Source organism: Hemitrygon akajei, chromosome 4 (assembly GCF_048418815.1).
Source record: "Hemitrygon akajei chromosome 4, sHemAka1.3, whole genome shotgun sequence".
In the NCBI taxonomy this organism is placed as follows: domain Eukaryota; kingdom Metazoa; phylum Chordata; class Chondrichthyes; order Myliobatiformes; family Dasyatidae; genus Hemitrygon; species Hemitrygon akajei.
In genome coordinates this window covers 87870616-87889386 of record NC_133127.1, presented here as the reverse complement: position 1 = coordinate 87889386, position 18771 = coordinate 87870616, and the positions used below count along the sequence as shown (strand labels likewise).

The 18771-nt window shown below is 43.5% G+C and overlaps 1 protein-coding gene across 1 annotated transcript in view; it reads right to left on the bottom strand.

Annotated features, from left to right (window-relative positions):
• gask1b (golgi associated kinase 1B) overlaps positions 1–15258 on the bottom strand; it is a 36421-nt gene extending 21163 nt beyond the window's left edge. Inside the window, exons 1-2 of the mRNA XM_073043012.1 lie at positions 15007–15258; positions 12802–14678 (exon numbers count right to left, since the gene is read on the bottom strand). Of these exons, the coding sequence (XP_072899113.1) occupies positions 12802–13711 (910 nt within the window). The 5' untranslated portion in view covers positions 13712–14678; positions 15007–15258. The remainder of the gene's footprint in view (positions 1–12801; positions 14679–15006) is intronic.
• Positions 15259–18771: the final 3513 nt, after the last annotated feature.

The window sequence follows — 18771 nt, the reverse complement described above, 5'->3', positions numbered from 1 at the left end:
CCAAGGTAAGTGACCCCTCTGGGGCTCCATATCACAAACAGATTTCATTTAAAAGTCACAGAGTTCACTCAGAAATCTACCATCACCAATCTCTATCACTTGGTTTAACTCCTTACATTGAACAACTTCATTGACTCTGTCGAAAGCATAGCAATGGGAATACACTGGAATTTAGAAGGATGAGAGGGGATCTGATTGAAACATATAAGATTATTAAGGGATTGGACACGCTAGAGGCAGGAAACATGTTCCCAATGTTGGGGGAGTCCAGAACCAGAGGCCACAGTTTAAAAATAAGGGGTAGGCCGTTCAGAATGGAGTTCAGGAAAAACTTTTTCACCCAGAAAGTTGTGGATCTATGGAATGCTCTGCCTCAGAAGGCAGTGGAGGCCAATTCTCTGGATGCTTTCAAGAAAGAGTTTGATAGAGCTCTTAACGATAGCAGAGTCAAGGGATATGGGGAGAATGCAGGAACAGGGTAGTGATTGTGGATGATCAGCCATGATCACATTGAATGGCGGTGCTGGCTCAAAGGGCCGAATGGCCTACTCCTGCACCTATTGTCTATTGTCTATTCCCAGAGTATGCCTGTCCCTTTGCTAAATATATGTTTTTAATTACTTAATTTAAAGCGACACACACAAAATACTGAAGGAGCTCAGCAGGTCAGGCAGTATCTATGGAGGGGAATAGACAGTCAACGTATTTTGTGTGTGTTGCTCTGGATTTCCAGCATCTGCAGAAGCTCTCATTTTTAATATATCTCATTCTGATTTGGAGTGTGTTTTACAGTATGGCAAGATAGAACATGCCCGACAATATTGTGCCAACCTTTTAACCTACTGTAAGATCAATCAAACCTTACCCTTCTACACAGCCCTCCATTTCTCTATCATCCAAATTGTTGTATATTTAATATGTCAATAAGATTTGAGCAATCGTGTGTGTGTGTGTGTGTGTGTGTGTGTGTGTGTGTGTGTGTGTGTGTGTGTGTGTGTGTGTGTGTGTGTGTGTGTGTGTGTGTGTGTGTGTGTGTGTGTGTGTGTAGTATGATTAAGCATTCTTTCTCTATTAAATAATTCATTACAGGTTGTATCTATAAATAAGTGAATTGCACACACTATCACAAGATATGTTATGCCTCACTTAAACTAGAAATTAGAATCACATTTCATACTCCTGCGTCTTCCTTTGAACTAGCTTAATGCTCTGAAGTTACAAAGTATAACGTGCGCTGTACCTATCTAAGAGTTTTTTAAATACACCTAATGTATCTACCTCCACTGCCACCCTTGGCAGGGTTTTCCAAGCACTTGGCACTTCCTGTAGTCTCCATAGACCATGAATTTGCACCTTGGAAAGTTTCCAGGGCGCAAGCCTGGGCAAGGTTTTTTCTTTATGAAAGACCAGCAGTTGCCCAAGCTGCAATTTTGCCCTCTCCACACCACCGATGTTGCCCAGGGGAAGGGCATTAGATTCCCTTCCCATGGTACAGGGAACAAGACAAACCTTCCAGCCAAACAATGATTCACTTGACATTTCAATTTGGTGTACTGCAGTCGCAGCTCATAATGTGGAGAAATCAAACACAGATTGGGTGGCCAGTGTGCAGAGCACCTCCATTCCGTATGCAAGGTGACCCTGAGTGTCCACTTGCCTGCTGCTTTGACTCCCTTTCCCATGCTCGCTCTGACCTCTCTGTCCCTGACTTTCTATTTGATGCCAAACGTAATACAAGGAACAGGAACTCATCTTCCATCTGCATAATTCACAGCTCTCAGGACTTAATATTACATTTAACAATTTGAGGTATTGTCACACCTCAAACCGGCCACCAAAGGGAGGCAGAGATGATTCTTGCTCGCCTGCTCATTAGGCTAACGATTAGTTCACTGTTATCACGTGGATCTTGCTTGTAGCCCTGTACAAGTCCCTTGTCTTTAGTTTGTTGCTCAGTCTTGGAATCATCTTCTGTAGGTGAAGTCTTGCCTTTGTCTTTAAGAATATCTAGTTTCTGAAACAAGTTAATTTTCGTGGGGTGGGGAATCTTGATTTTGTGGACACTCTGCCAGTTCCTTGCCTACTAAGGACCAGTAAAGCCTTGCTGGATTGCTTCCTCTAATTTTGCGTGACTTGCCTCTGCAATTGGATTCACTGCTTATTCAGTGTGAGGGAAGTTCAAACTGAGTAAGTTACCTAGTCAGCAGTGGCAGGTATCATTGCTTCATTTACTATTCATTGACAACCTTCACTATTTTTGACTTCTTTAGTCTCAAATAATCCCTCTGCTTGCTCCATTCACCCCTTCTTTCCACTACTTAAGTGCCCTTCATTTCTCATTTTTCTGGTTCTGATGAAGTCCTTGAGCTGAAATGGTCAGCTTTGTCACTTGTTCCTTGAAACATGCAAACAATGCATTTCACTGTATCAAATCAGTGAAGATCGTTCTGGGCAGCCTGCAAGTGTTGAACTGCTTCTGGCACCACATAGCAAGCCCACAACTCACTAACCCTAACCTGTACATCTTTGGAATGTGGGAGCAAACTGGAGGAGCTGAGTGGTAGAGGCAAATACATTAAAGGATTTTAAGAGAGGTTTAGATATTCTCATGAATGTGAGGAAGATGGGGAAGGGGGATGGACATCATGTGGGTAGGAGGATTAGGTTTTTGGGGCTTTTTGATTTGCTCTTTAGCTGGTTTGGCACAACATTGTGGGCTGAAGGGCCTGTTCCTGTGCTGTACTGTTCTGGTCTAAAACCTTTGAGTCTACATGATTAAATGAAACACTACAAGCAGCTTCATCCCTCATTTAAACAGTGAAGTGACCTATGCGACTTTCCAAAAGCAATTACTGAATCAAATGAACTTTGGAAGATTGTAGTTTAGGATTGTGCAACAGTTTTCACCAGCAGCTTTAAAAACTTTGTAAGCAAACTATCTAACCCTGTGAAACAACTGCTCTGTGGCATCATTACTTGTTATTGTTTGTACTTGTTAAAGTTCCAACATTATTTTCTTTGGTTTGTCCACTTCCTCAATCAGTAAATGCACATGTAAAGTAGCAATTCAAAATGTATGGTATTTTGTTTTTCATTTAACATATTGCTGTCAATTTCTATGGGAAACACTGTACAACAAACAGAGAAAGTCAGAGTGCAGATACACCAAATATTAAGAAAGCAAGTGAAACATTGGCTTCTATTCTAAGGGAATAATCATGAAAGCAAGTCGAAGTACAATTATTACTGGGAACAAACCTGAAATACAGCAGTCTTGATTTCCAACTTAATGAAAGGTTATGTTAGCTTTGGCATGGCAAAGTGGTTCTGGATTGATTCCTGAATATGTGGGGGGGGGGAGGGATTGAGTAAGTGAGATCAGTATTCTCTGAAAAGTACAAGAATGAGAAGATCTTGTTTGAAATGTATAAGATCCTGGCAAGATGCTTCCCTAGATGGGGGTACTGCAAACAAGGGTCCTTTCCCTCAAAATAAAGGGATGTCCAGGTAAAGATTTCTGTCTCTAAAGAAGGGTTGCAGATTGTTGGAACACTCTACCTCAAAAAGCTGTCTATAGTCATTAAACATATTTAAAAATGGAAGTAAGAATATGAAAGGTAGTGGAAATAGGAATGAAAATTGCATCCAGATCAATGATTTAATTAGAGATTATCATACTGAAGCAGGCTAAAGGGTTTCACATGTTCCTATCTGTTATTTTAAATTCTAGTTCGTCACCTTTTGTTCTTTGTATCACTCTAAAGTCCCTGATTAATTTTTCATTGTTTGCTACTTTTCATCTTCAATTGTGTTTTAAGATGCCTATAGCTCTGGCAACTCTGGCTGGGTCTGCAAGACATTACTTCCTACAAAGTGAAACCCAGTAGCATGAATGGCAGTGATACTTCACTACCAGATGAACTCAACACCTCTATGCACGCTTTGAAAGGGAGAACACAACTACAGCTGTGAAGATCCCTGCTGCACCTGATGACCCTGTGATCTCCGTCTCAGAGGCCGATGTTAGACTGTCATTAAAGAGAAACCCTCGTAAGGCGGAAGGTCCCAATGGAGTACCAGGTAAGGCTCTGAAAACTTGTGCCAACCAACTAGCGGGAGTATTCAAGGACATTTTCAACCTCTCACTGATATGGGCAGAAGTTCCCACTTGCTTCAAAAAGGCAACAATTATACCAGTGCCTAGAAAGAATAATGCGGGCTGCCTTAATGACTATCACCCGGTAGCACTCACATCGACAGTGATGAAATGTTTTGAGAGGTTGGTTATGACTAGACTGAACTCCTGCCTCACCTGGACCCACTGCAATTTGCCTATCATCACAATAGGTCAATGGCAGACACAATCTCCACGGCTCTTCACATGGCTTTAGACCACCGAGACAACACAAACACCTACGTCAGGATGCTGTTCATCGACTATGGCTCAGCATTTAATACCATCATTCCCACAATCCTGATCGAGAAGTTGCAGAACCTCCCTCTGCAATTGGATCCTCGACTTCCTAACAGGAAGACCACAGTCTGTGTGGATTGATGATAACATATCCTCTTCACTGACAATCAGCACTGGCACACCTCGGATGTGTGCTTAGCCCACTGCTCTACTCTCTGTGTATATATATGACTGCATGGCTAGGCATAGCTCAAATACCATCTACAAATTTGCTGATGATACAACCATTGGTGGTAGAATCTCAGGTGGTGACGAGAAGGTGTACAGGGGTGAGATAAGCCAACTAGTGGAGTGGTGCCGCAGCAACAACCTGACACTCAACGTCAGTAAGACGAAAGAGCTGATTGTGGACTTCAGGAAGGGTAAGACGAAGGAGCACGTACCAATCCTCATAGAGGGATCAGAAGTGGAGAGAGTGCAGCTTCAAGTTCCTGGGCGTCAAGATCTGAGGATCAAACCTGGTCCCAACATATTGATGTAGTTATAAAGAAGGCAAGACAATGGCTATACTTTATTAGGAGTTTGAAGCGATTTGGCATGTCAACAAATACACTCAAAAACTTCTATAGTTGTACCGTGGAGAGCATTCTGACAGGCTGCATCACTGTCTGGTATGGAGGGGCTACTGCACAGAACCGAAAGAAGCTGCAGAGGGTTGTAAATCTAGTCAGCTCCATCTTGGGCACTAGCCTACAAAGTACCCAGGACATCTTCAGGGAACAGTGTCTCAGAAAGGCAGCGTCCATTATTAAGGACCTCCAGCACCCAGGGCATGTCCTTTTCTCACTGTTTCTCACTGAGGCACACACTCAGCGATTCAGGAACAGCTTCTTCCCCTCTGCCATCCGATTCCTGAATGGACTTTGAAGCTTTGGACACTACGTCACTTTTTTAATATACAGTATTTCTGTTTTTGCACATTTTTAAATAATCTATTCAATATATGTAATTTACTTGTTTATTTATTATGTTTTATTTTATTATTTTCTCTCTGCTAGACTACGTATTGCATTGAACTGCTGCTGCTAAGTTAACAAATCTTACGTCACATGCTGGTGATACTAAACCTGCTTCTGATATTTTTGAAAGTAGAATTTTCTTTGTTGCGTATTTTGTTGGCTTTCAGATTAAGTTCTGTTGGGAAAACTTCCTACTGGCTAGCTGTCATGTTATCTGTTTACATATCTTCCCAGTTTACTGTCTGAAATCAGCCTTGCCCAACTTAGAATATTAGAGCTGCTTCCTGTTTTCCCCCCTTCAATTATCAGTTCAGACTTCCTCACATGTTGGTCTCTATATCAGATAAATGTTCACAGACTATGAGTATGTTAGCAAAGTCTTGTTCATTAAACAGCTAAATCTAATCTGACCTGACACTTGTTGGTTCAGAGACGTTTCATTACAGAAAGCTACTTTGAATACATTCCAGAAAAACACTATCTTTCAGACATTAGCTAATTTGCTTATCTCAGCCAATACTGAAATTGAAATTTCCAATAAAGATAACTGTTTTGCTTTGAGCATGTCTAATTTCTCTAACACATTTGTAGAACTGTGAAAGCGGCTAGATTCCATTCAGGAATGAGAAGAACAAAGAAAGCAATTATAGAAGTGTGACTGAGTAAAATTAAACATTTTCATTCCATTTTTATTGCATATTAAATATGTATGCAATAAAAGAATACCTTAAATAATCCTTGTAAATTTTACATCTAGTCCTGTTGACTTTTAACACTGGCATTCAGGAAATACCATATTTCAAACTAATAATAAATTCTGTATCTTTTTTATTTTTCACAGCCAACAGTGTAACATTTTGTTGCTGAGTATCTGTGGTAGAAGCGTCATCCTTCTATAAACTGCTGGAAGAGCAGTGAAAACTCAGCAAATAGTTTAAAATTTCTTGGACTTTTACCAAGCCAGAGCAAATAAGGACAGATCTGGGAAATTATTTGTGATCAACTTTAAAAAAACACACACACTAAATAAATGGGGTGAAGGCAGGGGAGTGGGGATGACTGGAAGAATTGGGTCAGCCCGTGATTGAATGGTGGAGTGGACTTGATGAGCCGAATGGCCTACTTCTGCTCCTATGTCTATAGTCTTATGGTCTTGATGGTTAATAAACTCCCTTTTATGGATAAGTTGTTCCTTGGTGCATTAATTGAATTGAATGGAATCGCCTGACAGTATTCCCATTTGAAGTATTTCAGTGTGGGATGAGCATTTACAATTCTCAGATTTCTGGATTAATGGTGTATGCAGTGACAATGCCAGTCAAATTCCACTGAATTGGCTGAATCCCCCTTGGGTAATGCAACTAAAGATGTATATACACCCACCTTGGAAAGGTTGGAGTCTAAATAAAAGAAGCCTGTTGAAACTATTGCCAAGGATCCTGTAACTGTGAAACTCCCTCATTATCTCCATTGGCAGATTAAAGCGCCAAGGAAAATTAAGCACCAAGGAAGATTAAAATTATAGAGGCGAGTGCAGAGATCAGGTGTGTTCAGTGCTGTCTACCAACCTCTTGCCCGCTGCTGCCGGTGGAAGATGTCTGAGTGTGACGGTGTCTCTCTCCCTCTCTCTCACTACCCCGAAGGAAGGTCCCTGTATTCAAATGATCTCGCTCTCACACTCTCTCTGTTAGAAGGATGGTATTGGAGCAAGGTTTAATCGATGAGGATTGGATCCGTATTTCATGTTGGCTTTTGGTCTCGTTACGGGCAATTCCGAATCTGGACAGCCTGCAGATAACAAACACTGAGCATAATCAAAGTATGCCTGGACTCTTTCGATGTTTGTGTTTTCATATTCTGTGTTTTTTAACCTATTTTGCAATTTGTGCGATTTGTTTTTTAGCATGGGGAGGGAGGGGTTGATTTTTCTTTGAATATGTCCCATAGTATTTCTTTGTTTCATGGCTGTCTGTGGGGAAGACTAATCTCAGGGTTGTATACTGCGTACATACCTTGATGATAAATATACCTTGTATCTTTGAATTGTAAGACTCACCTATACACAAGGGAACAATTTCCAATTTCCAGCCAGCACCTTTGGGATATGGGAGGAAGCAAGCACAATCTGCATTTAAATCCAACTTTACGAGCTGTGGAACCAAATCACCCACAACGTAAATGACATTTGAACTGTGAATATGCCCTGGGTTGCTGGGGCAACCGAGATCGACGGCTGGGGCCAGTCCATGGTCATGGGGTCTCGCCCCGAAATGTCGACAGTGCTTCTCCCTATAGATGCTGCCTGGCCTGCTGCGTTCCACCAGCATTTTGTGTGTGTTGCTTGAATTTCCAGCATCTGCAGATTTCCTCATGTTTGACATTTGAACTTTAGGTTTTACAAAAAACTAAGATTTAGTCAAAAACTGAGGGTTTGTGGTTGTGTCGTTGACGAGCAATCCTTGATGAAGGTATCATAGTTTATTTGTAAGAAAATTGGTCACTCTGCATTCCTATTTTAATGAGTTGTCTATTACAAGCCTATTATAAGTGCACATCCAAAGAATTAGGATCCCAGATGATAAAAAATGTGCAAAAACGGGACACAAGGGAAACAAAATTCCACATTTTGGAAATTAAGGTCTGTAGTTTTCATAAACTATGCAATCAGTATCGAAACAGATACAAATTCTAGATTTCCACTCGGTATAGCCAGTATAACAGACTGTTTTGAGTGGATTTCAGCTATGCAATGTTGATCTTTTTAAAACATCAACTATCCAGAAATAAGCACTGTAAATCCTTTAGACATTCCTTACCCAATATGGAGAGGCTTTTTCTATTCATTTATATGTTGAAGATTGTGTCTGCCAAGGCCAGCATTTATCGTCTGCCCCTAACTGCTCTTGAAATATTGATGGCGACCAATGCTTGAACCTGGAAATGAAAATGTCAAAGATCCTTCCACACTGGAGCTACAGGAAGATCTCCAAGATTCCAAGTGACAATGAAGGAAAAGTACGGTGTATCGATCAAAATGGTGTGTGACGTAAAGAAGACCAAAAATGGTGGTGTTTCCATTTGATTGCTGCTCTTGTTCACCTAAAGGTAAGAAATCACTGGCTTGTGGTTCAGTCTGGAAGAAGATGGCGCCAACGAACAACGCGACCATGGGTGGCACACTCCAGATGGTTCACAAAACTGCTTCTCTCACTACCTTTAAGTCTTTTTTTAGCAAGTATGGACCTGCTACTGTTGGAGACTGATCTACATTTTACTGTCTCTGATAGGGTTCCCTGAGGTTTTGAGCAAAGGATGCAACCTCGAGGCTAAGAAGCCTGGAGACAGGGCATGAGCTGATGATGGATTCTTTCTTGCTGATTAAAGTGTTGAGGAAGATTGAAGGCATCGAAGCAAGAGCAGAAGGCCAGTGGGTGTTCAGCGCTGTCTACCATTCTCTCACTGCTGCCAGAGGAAGGTGTATGCGTGTTAATGGCCTCTCTCTCCCTCACTGCTCCCACAGCATATCTGACCTAATACTATGAAACCTCATGCAATCTGGAGTTGATGTGAAGGAGCCTGAGCATCATTCACGCTGGCCACTATGACATCGGCAGTGTTGCATCTTTCATTCTGGTGGTAAAGTTCAAAACCATAGGCTGTGATTGTGGAGACTGGATTCCTTCTACTGTCCATTATGCTGCTGGTGTTTAGGGCAGCAATGAAGGTCCTCCATCTCTAGTGTTCAGTGCTTCCTTCATCACATCAGTAGCTTAGTTTTCACCTCCAGCAGTCATGCAAGTTCTGGGTGGAGACCCAAGAATTCCACTCTATTCAGATGTAGAAGGATTCTTCATTGCTGCTTCCGTAAGTTTTGTTTTACCAGTCACAGTTGTTAGCCTTGTGCTGAACCCCCATACCTGGAAGACCAGTGGACCCCTCTTAGTCTGTCCTCTACCCTTTGTATTTTGCATGGGTGACCCTACCAAGAGCCAAAGCATAAAGCCTTGACTCCAGCCAACATAGCTCTCTGGCTCATTGAGGTGTACAAGCTTCCAGCCCCTACAACAAGGTGGTGGTCCTCTTGGAGGTTGGAAACTAGGAGGTTGGCTAAAAGGTGTGGCTTCTTCACTAAAGCTACGCTAGGCTACAGATGATTGGTCTGTGTAGACAGCTCTCTCAATTCAACTAAACCTCATCTCTGATGGAATTAATTTGTAAGATTGATCAGGCTGGAATTTTCTTTGATTTTCGTTCATGTTATTTTGAATGCTTCGTTTAGTTTTAATGTCACCTTGTGTGAAAATATAGCGCAGCTCGGTGACTACCTGGACAATGAACACTTGGGTTCCTCTAGGTTAGCCCAGTTAAGAACATCAAATTTCTTTGCCCAGAGGCCAATAGTGAAATAACGAATGTTGGAGATTGAATATGAAAGCAGATTAGTAAAGTGCCTTTTGGTTGCTACTGAGCTATATATCAAAGCTCTGAACCATTGATCCAGAATCACAAATCATAATCCCATCATGCAGCTGGAACATTTGAACTGTAATGGTAAAATAAATTTGTAGTACACTATAAAGAACAGCTAGTCTCAGCTACCAAGATCTGAAAACCACTAGATTTTCATTTAAAGAAAAGTCAACTAGTTCACTCAGAAGGAAATGAGCCATTTTAGCCACTTTATTTTCAAAACAATCAACATAGTTGAAAACTGCCTCTCATTTTAGGGGCAAATTAAGATGGGCAATCTATGCTGGCATTGTCAGCAATGACTACATCTCATAAACAATTCATGACAGTGCACAGCAAACTAAAAAGCTGATGTCCAGGGCTACAATAACATTTTTGCAATTTATGAATTAAAATCAATGAAGAGCACCAGCTTGCAGCAAACCACAATACAAAAAAAAATAGATAACTTAAAATAATTGAAATCCAGCTTTCAACAAGCAACCGCAACGGACTGGTCTCAACAAAATGGTGGATGAACTCCAAGCATTTTATGTCAGTCCTCACTGAGGAAGATAACAACAATGTGTCAAAAATTCAAGAGTGTCAAGGGACAGAAGAGAGTGTAGTTGCTATTACCAAGAAGGTGCTTGGGAAGCTGACAGATCTGAAGGCATACCAGTCACTTGAACCCGATGTACTACACCCAATGCTTCTGAAAGAGATTATGCAGGCATTAGTAATGATCTTTCAAGAAGCACTAGATTCTGGAGTGGTTCCAGATGACTGGAAAATTGCAAACATCACTCCACGCTTCAAGGAGGGAGGGAAGCAAAAGACAAAATTGTATGCCAGTTAGCCTGACTTCGGTGGCTGGGAAGATATTGGAGTCCATTATTAAGGATGAGGTTTTGGGGTACCTGGAGGTGCATGATGAAATGGGCCAAAGTCAGTATTGTTTCCTTAAGGAGAAATCTTGCCTGAAAAATCTGTTAGAATTCTTTGAGGAAATAACAGACAGGATAGATAAAGGAGAGTCAGTGGATGTTGTTTATTTGGATTTACAGAAGGCCTTTGACAAAGTGCTGTACATGAAGCTGCTTAACATAAGAGCCTGAGGTGTTACAGGAAAGATACTAACATGGATAGAAGGTTGGCTGATTGCAGGAGTCAAAGTCAGAATATAGGGGGCCTATTCTGGTTGGCTACTGGTGAAAAGTGGTGATTTGCAGGGGTCCTTATTGGGACTGCTTCTTTTCACATTATACGTCAATGATGTGGATGATGGAATTGGTGGCTTTATAGCCAAGCTTGCAGACGATATGAAGATGAGTGGAGGAACAGATAGTTTTGAAGAAGCAGGGAGTCTACAGGACTTGGACAGACTGGGAGAATGGGCAAAGAAGTAGCAGATGGAATACAGTGTATGGTCAGGCACTTTGGTAAAGCAATAAAGGTGTAGACAACTCTCTAAATGGAGAAAATTCAAAACTCAGGTGCAAATGGACTTGGGAATCCCAGTGCAGATTCACTCCATCAGACTGAGTCAGTGGCAGGGAAAGCAAACATTACGTTGGCATTCATTTAAGAGGACTAGAATAATAAGAGTAAGAATGAGGCACTGGGGCCTCACTTGGAGTATTGTGAGCAGTTTTGGAATCCTTGTCTAAGAAAAGGTGTGCTGACAGTGGAGAGAGTCCAGAGGCACATGTTTCTACATTGTTTCAGAGGCCTGAACTATGCTCCATCTTCAAGTGCAGCCCAGTCAGGGCACTGTTCAGTGTCAACATGATCTCTGGCTAGTTATCTCACACTAGTTAGACACTGGGCAATGAATCAACTTTCACTTTGTCACGTTGTAATGTTTTGTACCATTAACACTTCAAAGTTTATTTTAGATTTAAATGATATCCATTGACCTTGATTTTGCAATCAGCAATAACGATAGGAACACACCCCTGATCTCAAAGAAAGCTGCCATAATGACAGGGTTGGTCTTCCTCCACCATTCTGCCTCCGTGCATTTTCCTTCATTTTCATGGTCATCTGCCAAACCCAGAGCAAAAAATAACCACCAACGAAGTAAATATTTCCTGGTGTGTCAGCAGAGAGACCAATGTGGACAAGGCCCAGAAACTGACAATCAAGTAGAACAAGCCACCAACTAGCCCGCATTAGACACGAGCCCTATAAGTGACATTCCTAAAGAGCCTTGCTAAGTGTAGATATGTTACTTTACTGGGTGGTTTATCATGTAATTAATGAACTGCCAGGATAGATCTAATTCAAGGCTAAACTAATAGCACAGGTGTCATAAGAATGAGATTTTTTGAACACTATCTTCCCGCCAGTTGCCTGTAAGGGAGTTTATATGCTCCCCGATGACTACATGGGTTTCTTCCCACAATCCAAATTGTCCTGCAGTTAGGCTAGGGTTAAATTGGGGGATACTGGGCAGCACAGCTCGAAGGGCCAAAGGGCCTATTCCACATTTTTTAATTTTATTGAGATGCTAGAAATCCATAGTAACACTGAATGCTGAAGGAATTCAGCAGATCAGATAGCATCCACAGAGAGGAATAAAGAGCTGACATTTTGTGCCATGAGTGGGCTCTTTACTCTTTATTCCTCTTCGCCCACTACTCTACTCCCTCGATACCCAAGACTGTGTGGATAGGAATAGGTTAAATGCTATCTATAAACTTGCTGATGATACAAACATTGTCGGAGGCATCTCAGATGGAGAAGCAACCCGCCACGATTTGAAAAGTAATTGCTCTGAGCAAGGGCGCCATCAGCAGGCGGGCAGGAGCATCCAGTTGGAAACTTCAGCCAGGACACACAGACTGCAGATGGGTTTCTCGCACAAGTACTCTGGAGGCTACTTTCTAAAGCATCCCAAAGTAACCTGCCGCTCACCTTTAACAAAACGAACCCTTCTGGCCACGGCGGGAAGAGTCCTGTTCAACCCCAAGATGCGGTCCAGATGGAAAGCAAACACTTCGCTGACATCCACGGGTCTCTTGAGAACCCCGCACGGCTGTCGGCAGCTGGACGCTTTTGGAAGGTCCCGGCGTCCAGCATCGACCACTCGCCAATCAACGGGGTGCTGATCTCTGCCGATTCCTTCAAATAAGATCAGAGGTGGACGTCCAGTTCGGGGGACCTTGTGGAACTGAGTGATGCTGGAATCGGCTAGGAAGCGCATGGCATTGATGTCCGCCGTGCTGAGCCAGAAAGGAGCGCTATCGCTGTAAATCCTAATATTGCTCCCAGTGTCTGGATTCTCCGCTTGATGGGATCTCCTTTCTCCCGTTTCTTTTGAACTTTTCGACCTACGTTCCACCTTAACTCTGGCGAGAGGTAAAAGGGCCGAGTCCTCCGCTTCCCCCAGTCTGTGGTCTATCGGTTCATTGTCCCGACCAGTGAATAAGCTGGGATCACCGTACTGCGCAGCTTGTGCGCGTTTAGTTTTCCACTTCTTCCTGAGTTTGGGCCTCACTGTTCCCCTGATATTGGCCGGTTTTATCCTTTTTGATCGGAGTGTTATGTACACCACATTGGGGTTGGAGGTAATCCTCTCTTGCTCGCTTTCCCCGGCTCGGAGGAGGCCGGGGAATCGACTAACGGGCTCGGCATCCCTCTTGCCGTCATATTCAACGTCCCAGACCTGGAATAAAACGTTGCCCTGCATCACAACGAAGGCATAAAGCAAAAAGGCTGCGGCGATCACCAAACCCCTCCTGATCTTGGGACGTCTCCCACTTGCTATCCGGACACAAGAGGCAGCGAACAAGAAGCAGGGTTTGCCGGGTTTGAGAGAAGTCATCCTGTCGGCGTCCCAACATGATGGACAGAGCTGCAGGAGACAGGCGAGGGGGTTCCAAAGATCAGGTAGCCAGCATACTCCTTAGCCGTTCTTTCAACTGCCCGCACCCAGCAACCTGACAGGCAAATAAGGAAACGTGAACACCCACAGGCTTGCGCCTCTCTGTAAATGGTATAAAGCGATTCACAGCGAATGAATGGAGAAAGTGAGCAGACTGCTCCCACTCCGCACACAGAGACGCACTGAATCAGCAACAGTACTACGCCAGCTGTGGAGGGCGTTCTCTTGAGTTCCAGAGGGTTGGCTGAAACTGTCACCTTTTCATTCGAAACAATATTCACTGCAAATAGTTTTAGCCGTTCTATTCCAACGCATTGAACGTCCTCTTTGAATAAAATAATCGCAGGGAATCGCGCACGTTTGGCATGATCCGCTCTCTGACACTTGGAAAAGATTCAATAATAATATGAGAGCTGAATTTTCTCAGTTTGCTCGCCTGTTTGGAAGAAGCTGGTAGGAGATCGTGTAATTTTGTCAAACGGTGTAAATCTGATAGGGTCATCTGTCACTGCTAAAATTGATAGCCCCAAAACATCGCAAATTGGGCCAAAAAGGGGGGGGGTCAAATGGTAGGTTTTGCAAGGTTAGTTAATATGTATCAACGACCAGGGAATGAAACCACACGCAGGTCATGTTTTACATTTTCGGAGAGACACTGCTGACGTTCGACAAACTAGTATTTTGGGAGAAAGCATCGGAACAGCGATTTCCGATTTAGTAGTTACAGTCACAGAATTCCTCCAGCACAGCCATTTGCCAAAACTGCAGAAACGGAGCAGGAGACTGCGGGAAAAATAGTAAGGATTCTTTCAAACTGACAACTTTGTACTGACATCATTACCGCTTCGAGGAATGCGAAAGATCCCGTTTATTGAAGCGTTATTCGTAAATCAACATCAGACGCAATCTGCAAGGAAATTAAATGCAGCTGAAATGAATAGCTTGTGCATGACTAATAAGATGACATCTTGCACACCGACCTGGCAATTATATCGAGGACTCTGAGAAACACGTCTGAACCAGCGATCTGGCGCACGGAAGCGCGGGATCTTTGCTGCTCGCGAGAAAAATATAGTAGCCACAACAGGTGGAAACATTTCAATTTAATTAAACTGGAACTCGGAGCTCTTTAACAAATAACAAAATCTGAACATTGGGAGAAACCAGCACATTTGCGTAAGCCCCGCGTTAGCGCAGGTTAGCGCCTGCCGGAGATAATTTCCGGGTGAACTCACCCGCATCGGGAAACTGGCCCCGGCACTCCTCCTCAGGACAGACAACGATCCCCGGCACTCCTCCTCAGGACAGACAACGATCCCCGGCACTCCTCCTCAGGACAGACAACGATCCCCGGCACTCCTCCTCAGGACAGACAACGATCCCCGGCACTTCTCCTCAGGACAGACAACGATCCCCGGCACTCCTCCTCAGGACAGACAACGATCCCCAGCACTCCTCCTCAGGACAGACAACGATCCCCGGCACTTGCATCGCTATTTGTTCCGCCTTGTTTCCTCCCTGATCAACTGAATTTGGAGTTTTTGAATGGTTTAAAGCATTTGTTGGAAATCGCTGGGGGTGGGGGGAGTAAGAGAAAATCTGCAGATGACAAATCCAAGCAACACACACAAATTACTGGAGGAATTCGGCGGGCCAGGCAGCATCTATGGAAAAGAGTGAACAGTCGACGTTTCGTGCCAAGACCTTTCGTAAGGGCTGGAAAAAAAAGATGAAAGTCAGGAAAAGCAGGTGGAGGCGGGGAAGAAGAAGTACTGGGTAGTAGGTGAAACCATGCACCAGTCCTCATTTGGGGGTCGGAGGTGGCGAGTCAGTAATATTTGGCATACCAGAGGATTCCTAGACTCAGCTTGTAAACTCCAAACATAACAGGTACAACAGCCCCTTAGCAGTTCGTGTAGATTCGCCATGTCATGTGAAACATTGACAAACATCTATAGATGTGCAGTGGAGAGAATCCTAATGGGTTGCTTCATCACCAGGTATGGAAACACCAATGCCCCGAAAGGGAAAAGGCTGCCGGAAGTGGTAGATAACAGACCAGTCCCTCACAGGCAAAGCCCTGCACATTAACAAGGAGTACTGCCACAGAAAAAGCAGCGTCTGTCATCAAGGATACCTATTATCCAATACCTGCTCTCTTCTAATACCATCAGGCAGGAGGTACAGGAGCCTTAGGTCCCACACTACAGCAGTTTCAGAACGGTTATTACCCTACAACCGTTAGGTTCCTGAACCTGTGTAATGTCACACACCTCAATGCTGAACTGACACCACTCTGGCTCATGGACTGTTTGTTCCCCTCCCATCAGGAAAGAGGACATGACAGGACATCCACACTCAAAAACTGTCACTTCCCCCAAGCAGTCAGCGTGATCCATACTCCAACCATTAACCCAGCCCACCACCATTGCTTTAGCATTTCCTGTCAGTCACCTTATGTACAGATACTCCAGTACCGAGCACCACTTTATGTAGACACAGTCCACTTGTTTATTTGGAGCTCTATTGTGTACTTCATGTTTTCTCTGCTGCATCGGATCTGAAGTAACAATTTCTTTCTCATTTACTCGCGTGTACTGGTGAATGACAATCAACAATCTTTAATTGTTTAATTACTACTCACAGATAACAAAAATAATTTATTTTTTCCTCTCACACACAATCTAGTGTATTACATATAGAACATGCGGGGGTATTTAAAATATGTGGGAAAATTGGTTTGTCTCCAAAAATAGTGCTTCACCGTTACACAATAAACCGTTTCTCTCGAAACCCACACCTCCGCCGCCGAAAAATATGTCTAGCATCTGATTTTTCTCCAAAAAAAAGTTACTCTGAAACTCCGTGAGGATCGACCACAGCTATTTAACTTTGTGATGGACATCGATTTTTGAAGATAAATATTATTAAATTTGGAGTAATGGAAAACAAAAACAAGCTCCCCGTTGGAGAACTGATCTCCAGTCGCCCGTCTCGAAGGACAGGGACACTACCCCCATAACATCGGGAAGACAAATTTCTACCCCCCTCCAAACAATTAACTTAAAAGTATGATTCACTGCTTGAGTATTGTTAGCGTATATTTCATTGATAATTTCTGGTGGGGGGGTGGGAGAGACGAGTATTCCCAACATTTATCATTTTTATTTCACATTCTTTTTCCTTTTATCGCGTGTTGGACAACAAGTTCTCCAAACACACACTCGATTCTTCAAACCATCACATTCAGAGATGACCAGGGAAATAGAAAAATCGATTCAAATACAATCCGCTTTTCCTCGATATCTGTGAAACCCCACAGAGACCGGCGGACCGCTTTGTCGGCCACCCCCACTCCGTCCGCAACGGGGGATTTCCCGCTGGCCAAACATTCCCATTCCCATTACCAATCCCAATCCGGCATGTCGGCCCATGGTCTGCTCTCCTACCACGATGAGGTCACTAAGGTTTGAGGAGCAACGCCTCTTCTCCGTTTGGGGAGCCTCAAACTGACAGCATCAGTTATCGACACCTACAACTTCGGATCATTTCTAACCCTTCCATTTCCGACCTTTCACACTCTCTATTCTAGTTCCTCTCCTACCTTTTCTATTCTCCTGTCTGCTGCCCGAAGACTTTATTGCGAGATCTGCAGACCTTGTTGTGTTTGGAACAGGAGATACTGTAGGGTAATGGAATTGGTGGAAACATACATAATTCACAACCGCCGATATTGATGTGGGGTTCACTTGAAGATGCAGGTCTGACAGGATGATGTAATAATGTAAAGAGTTTTACTGTGCTTTGTGTTCAGTTTTTTTTTGGCGTTGTTACTGTTTTTTTAAAACATAAAATGCCTCACGTCATTTTATTTGTGAAAACCTACATTGGTGACCCCAGCGCTCTAGGATGATTCCGGAGTTATTGAACATGCTGACCGATGCAGTTACTTTGAAACTGCCCGAGTTTTGGGAGCAAAATGCCGTCACTTGGTTTGTACAAGTCGAGGCCCGTTTCGCTCTGTGAGAAATCACCGCAAATGCAGCACAGACTTTCCAAAGGCTTGTGGAAACTCCTCATCTGTGACAGCGGTGAGGCTTGTGGACTTCGTATAAAAGACTTAGATTTTAATTTTGTTTACCTGGACAACATACTTGTCGACAGCGCATCCAAATCTGAACACATATCTCCGCACACTTTTCAAAAGCTTAAGCCAATGTGGGTTGATTATTAACCCTGCTAACTGTCAGCTTGGGTTGTCAACCATCGACCTTATCAGCCATCACATCTCTGCAGAAGATGCAAAACATCTTCCATCAGAAGTGGCTGATTATGGATTTTTCACTGCCCTGCTCTGCTAAGAAAAATTGCAGTTTTTAAGTATGGTGAATTTCTGTCACCACGTCATTCAGCGAGCCGCCGAACTTATGCTCCCCCTCTATAGGCAATACCCCTGATCAAATGCTTGACTGATCAGTGGACATGACCAGGGCATTTGATGATACCAAACGAGCTCTTTCCAATGTGCCCCTACTGGCGCACCCACTCCCCAACCACTCCTGACGCCTCAGACTATGCTACAGGTGCTATGCACATATAGTTGCTCACAGGGGTGTAGAAGCCTCTTGCCATCTTCCGCCAGCAGCTCTGTCACCCGAAAGGAAGTTCAGCCCATTTGACTGTGGGTTTCCTGGTCTCTATCTGGCTGTCCGCCATTTTCATTTTCTTCTAACTGGTCGCCATTTCACAGAATTCATTGACCACAAACCCTTCATGCACACGATGGCCAAAATAACAAACCTTTGGTCTGCACAGCAGCAATGCCCAGGGACATGAGGCCTATGTTATCAGAGTCTCTCAGCCAGCCATTGAAGCCGTACACATAGGGGTTGACTATACCGGCATGGCAGCCGATCCAGAGGTCCCAGCTTATCAAACAGCAGACAGGGGCCTGCGGTTGGCTGACATTAAGTTTGGGAAAACTGGTGTCAATGCACCTC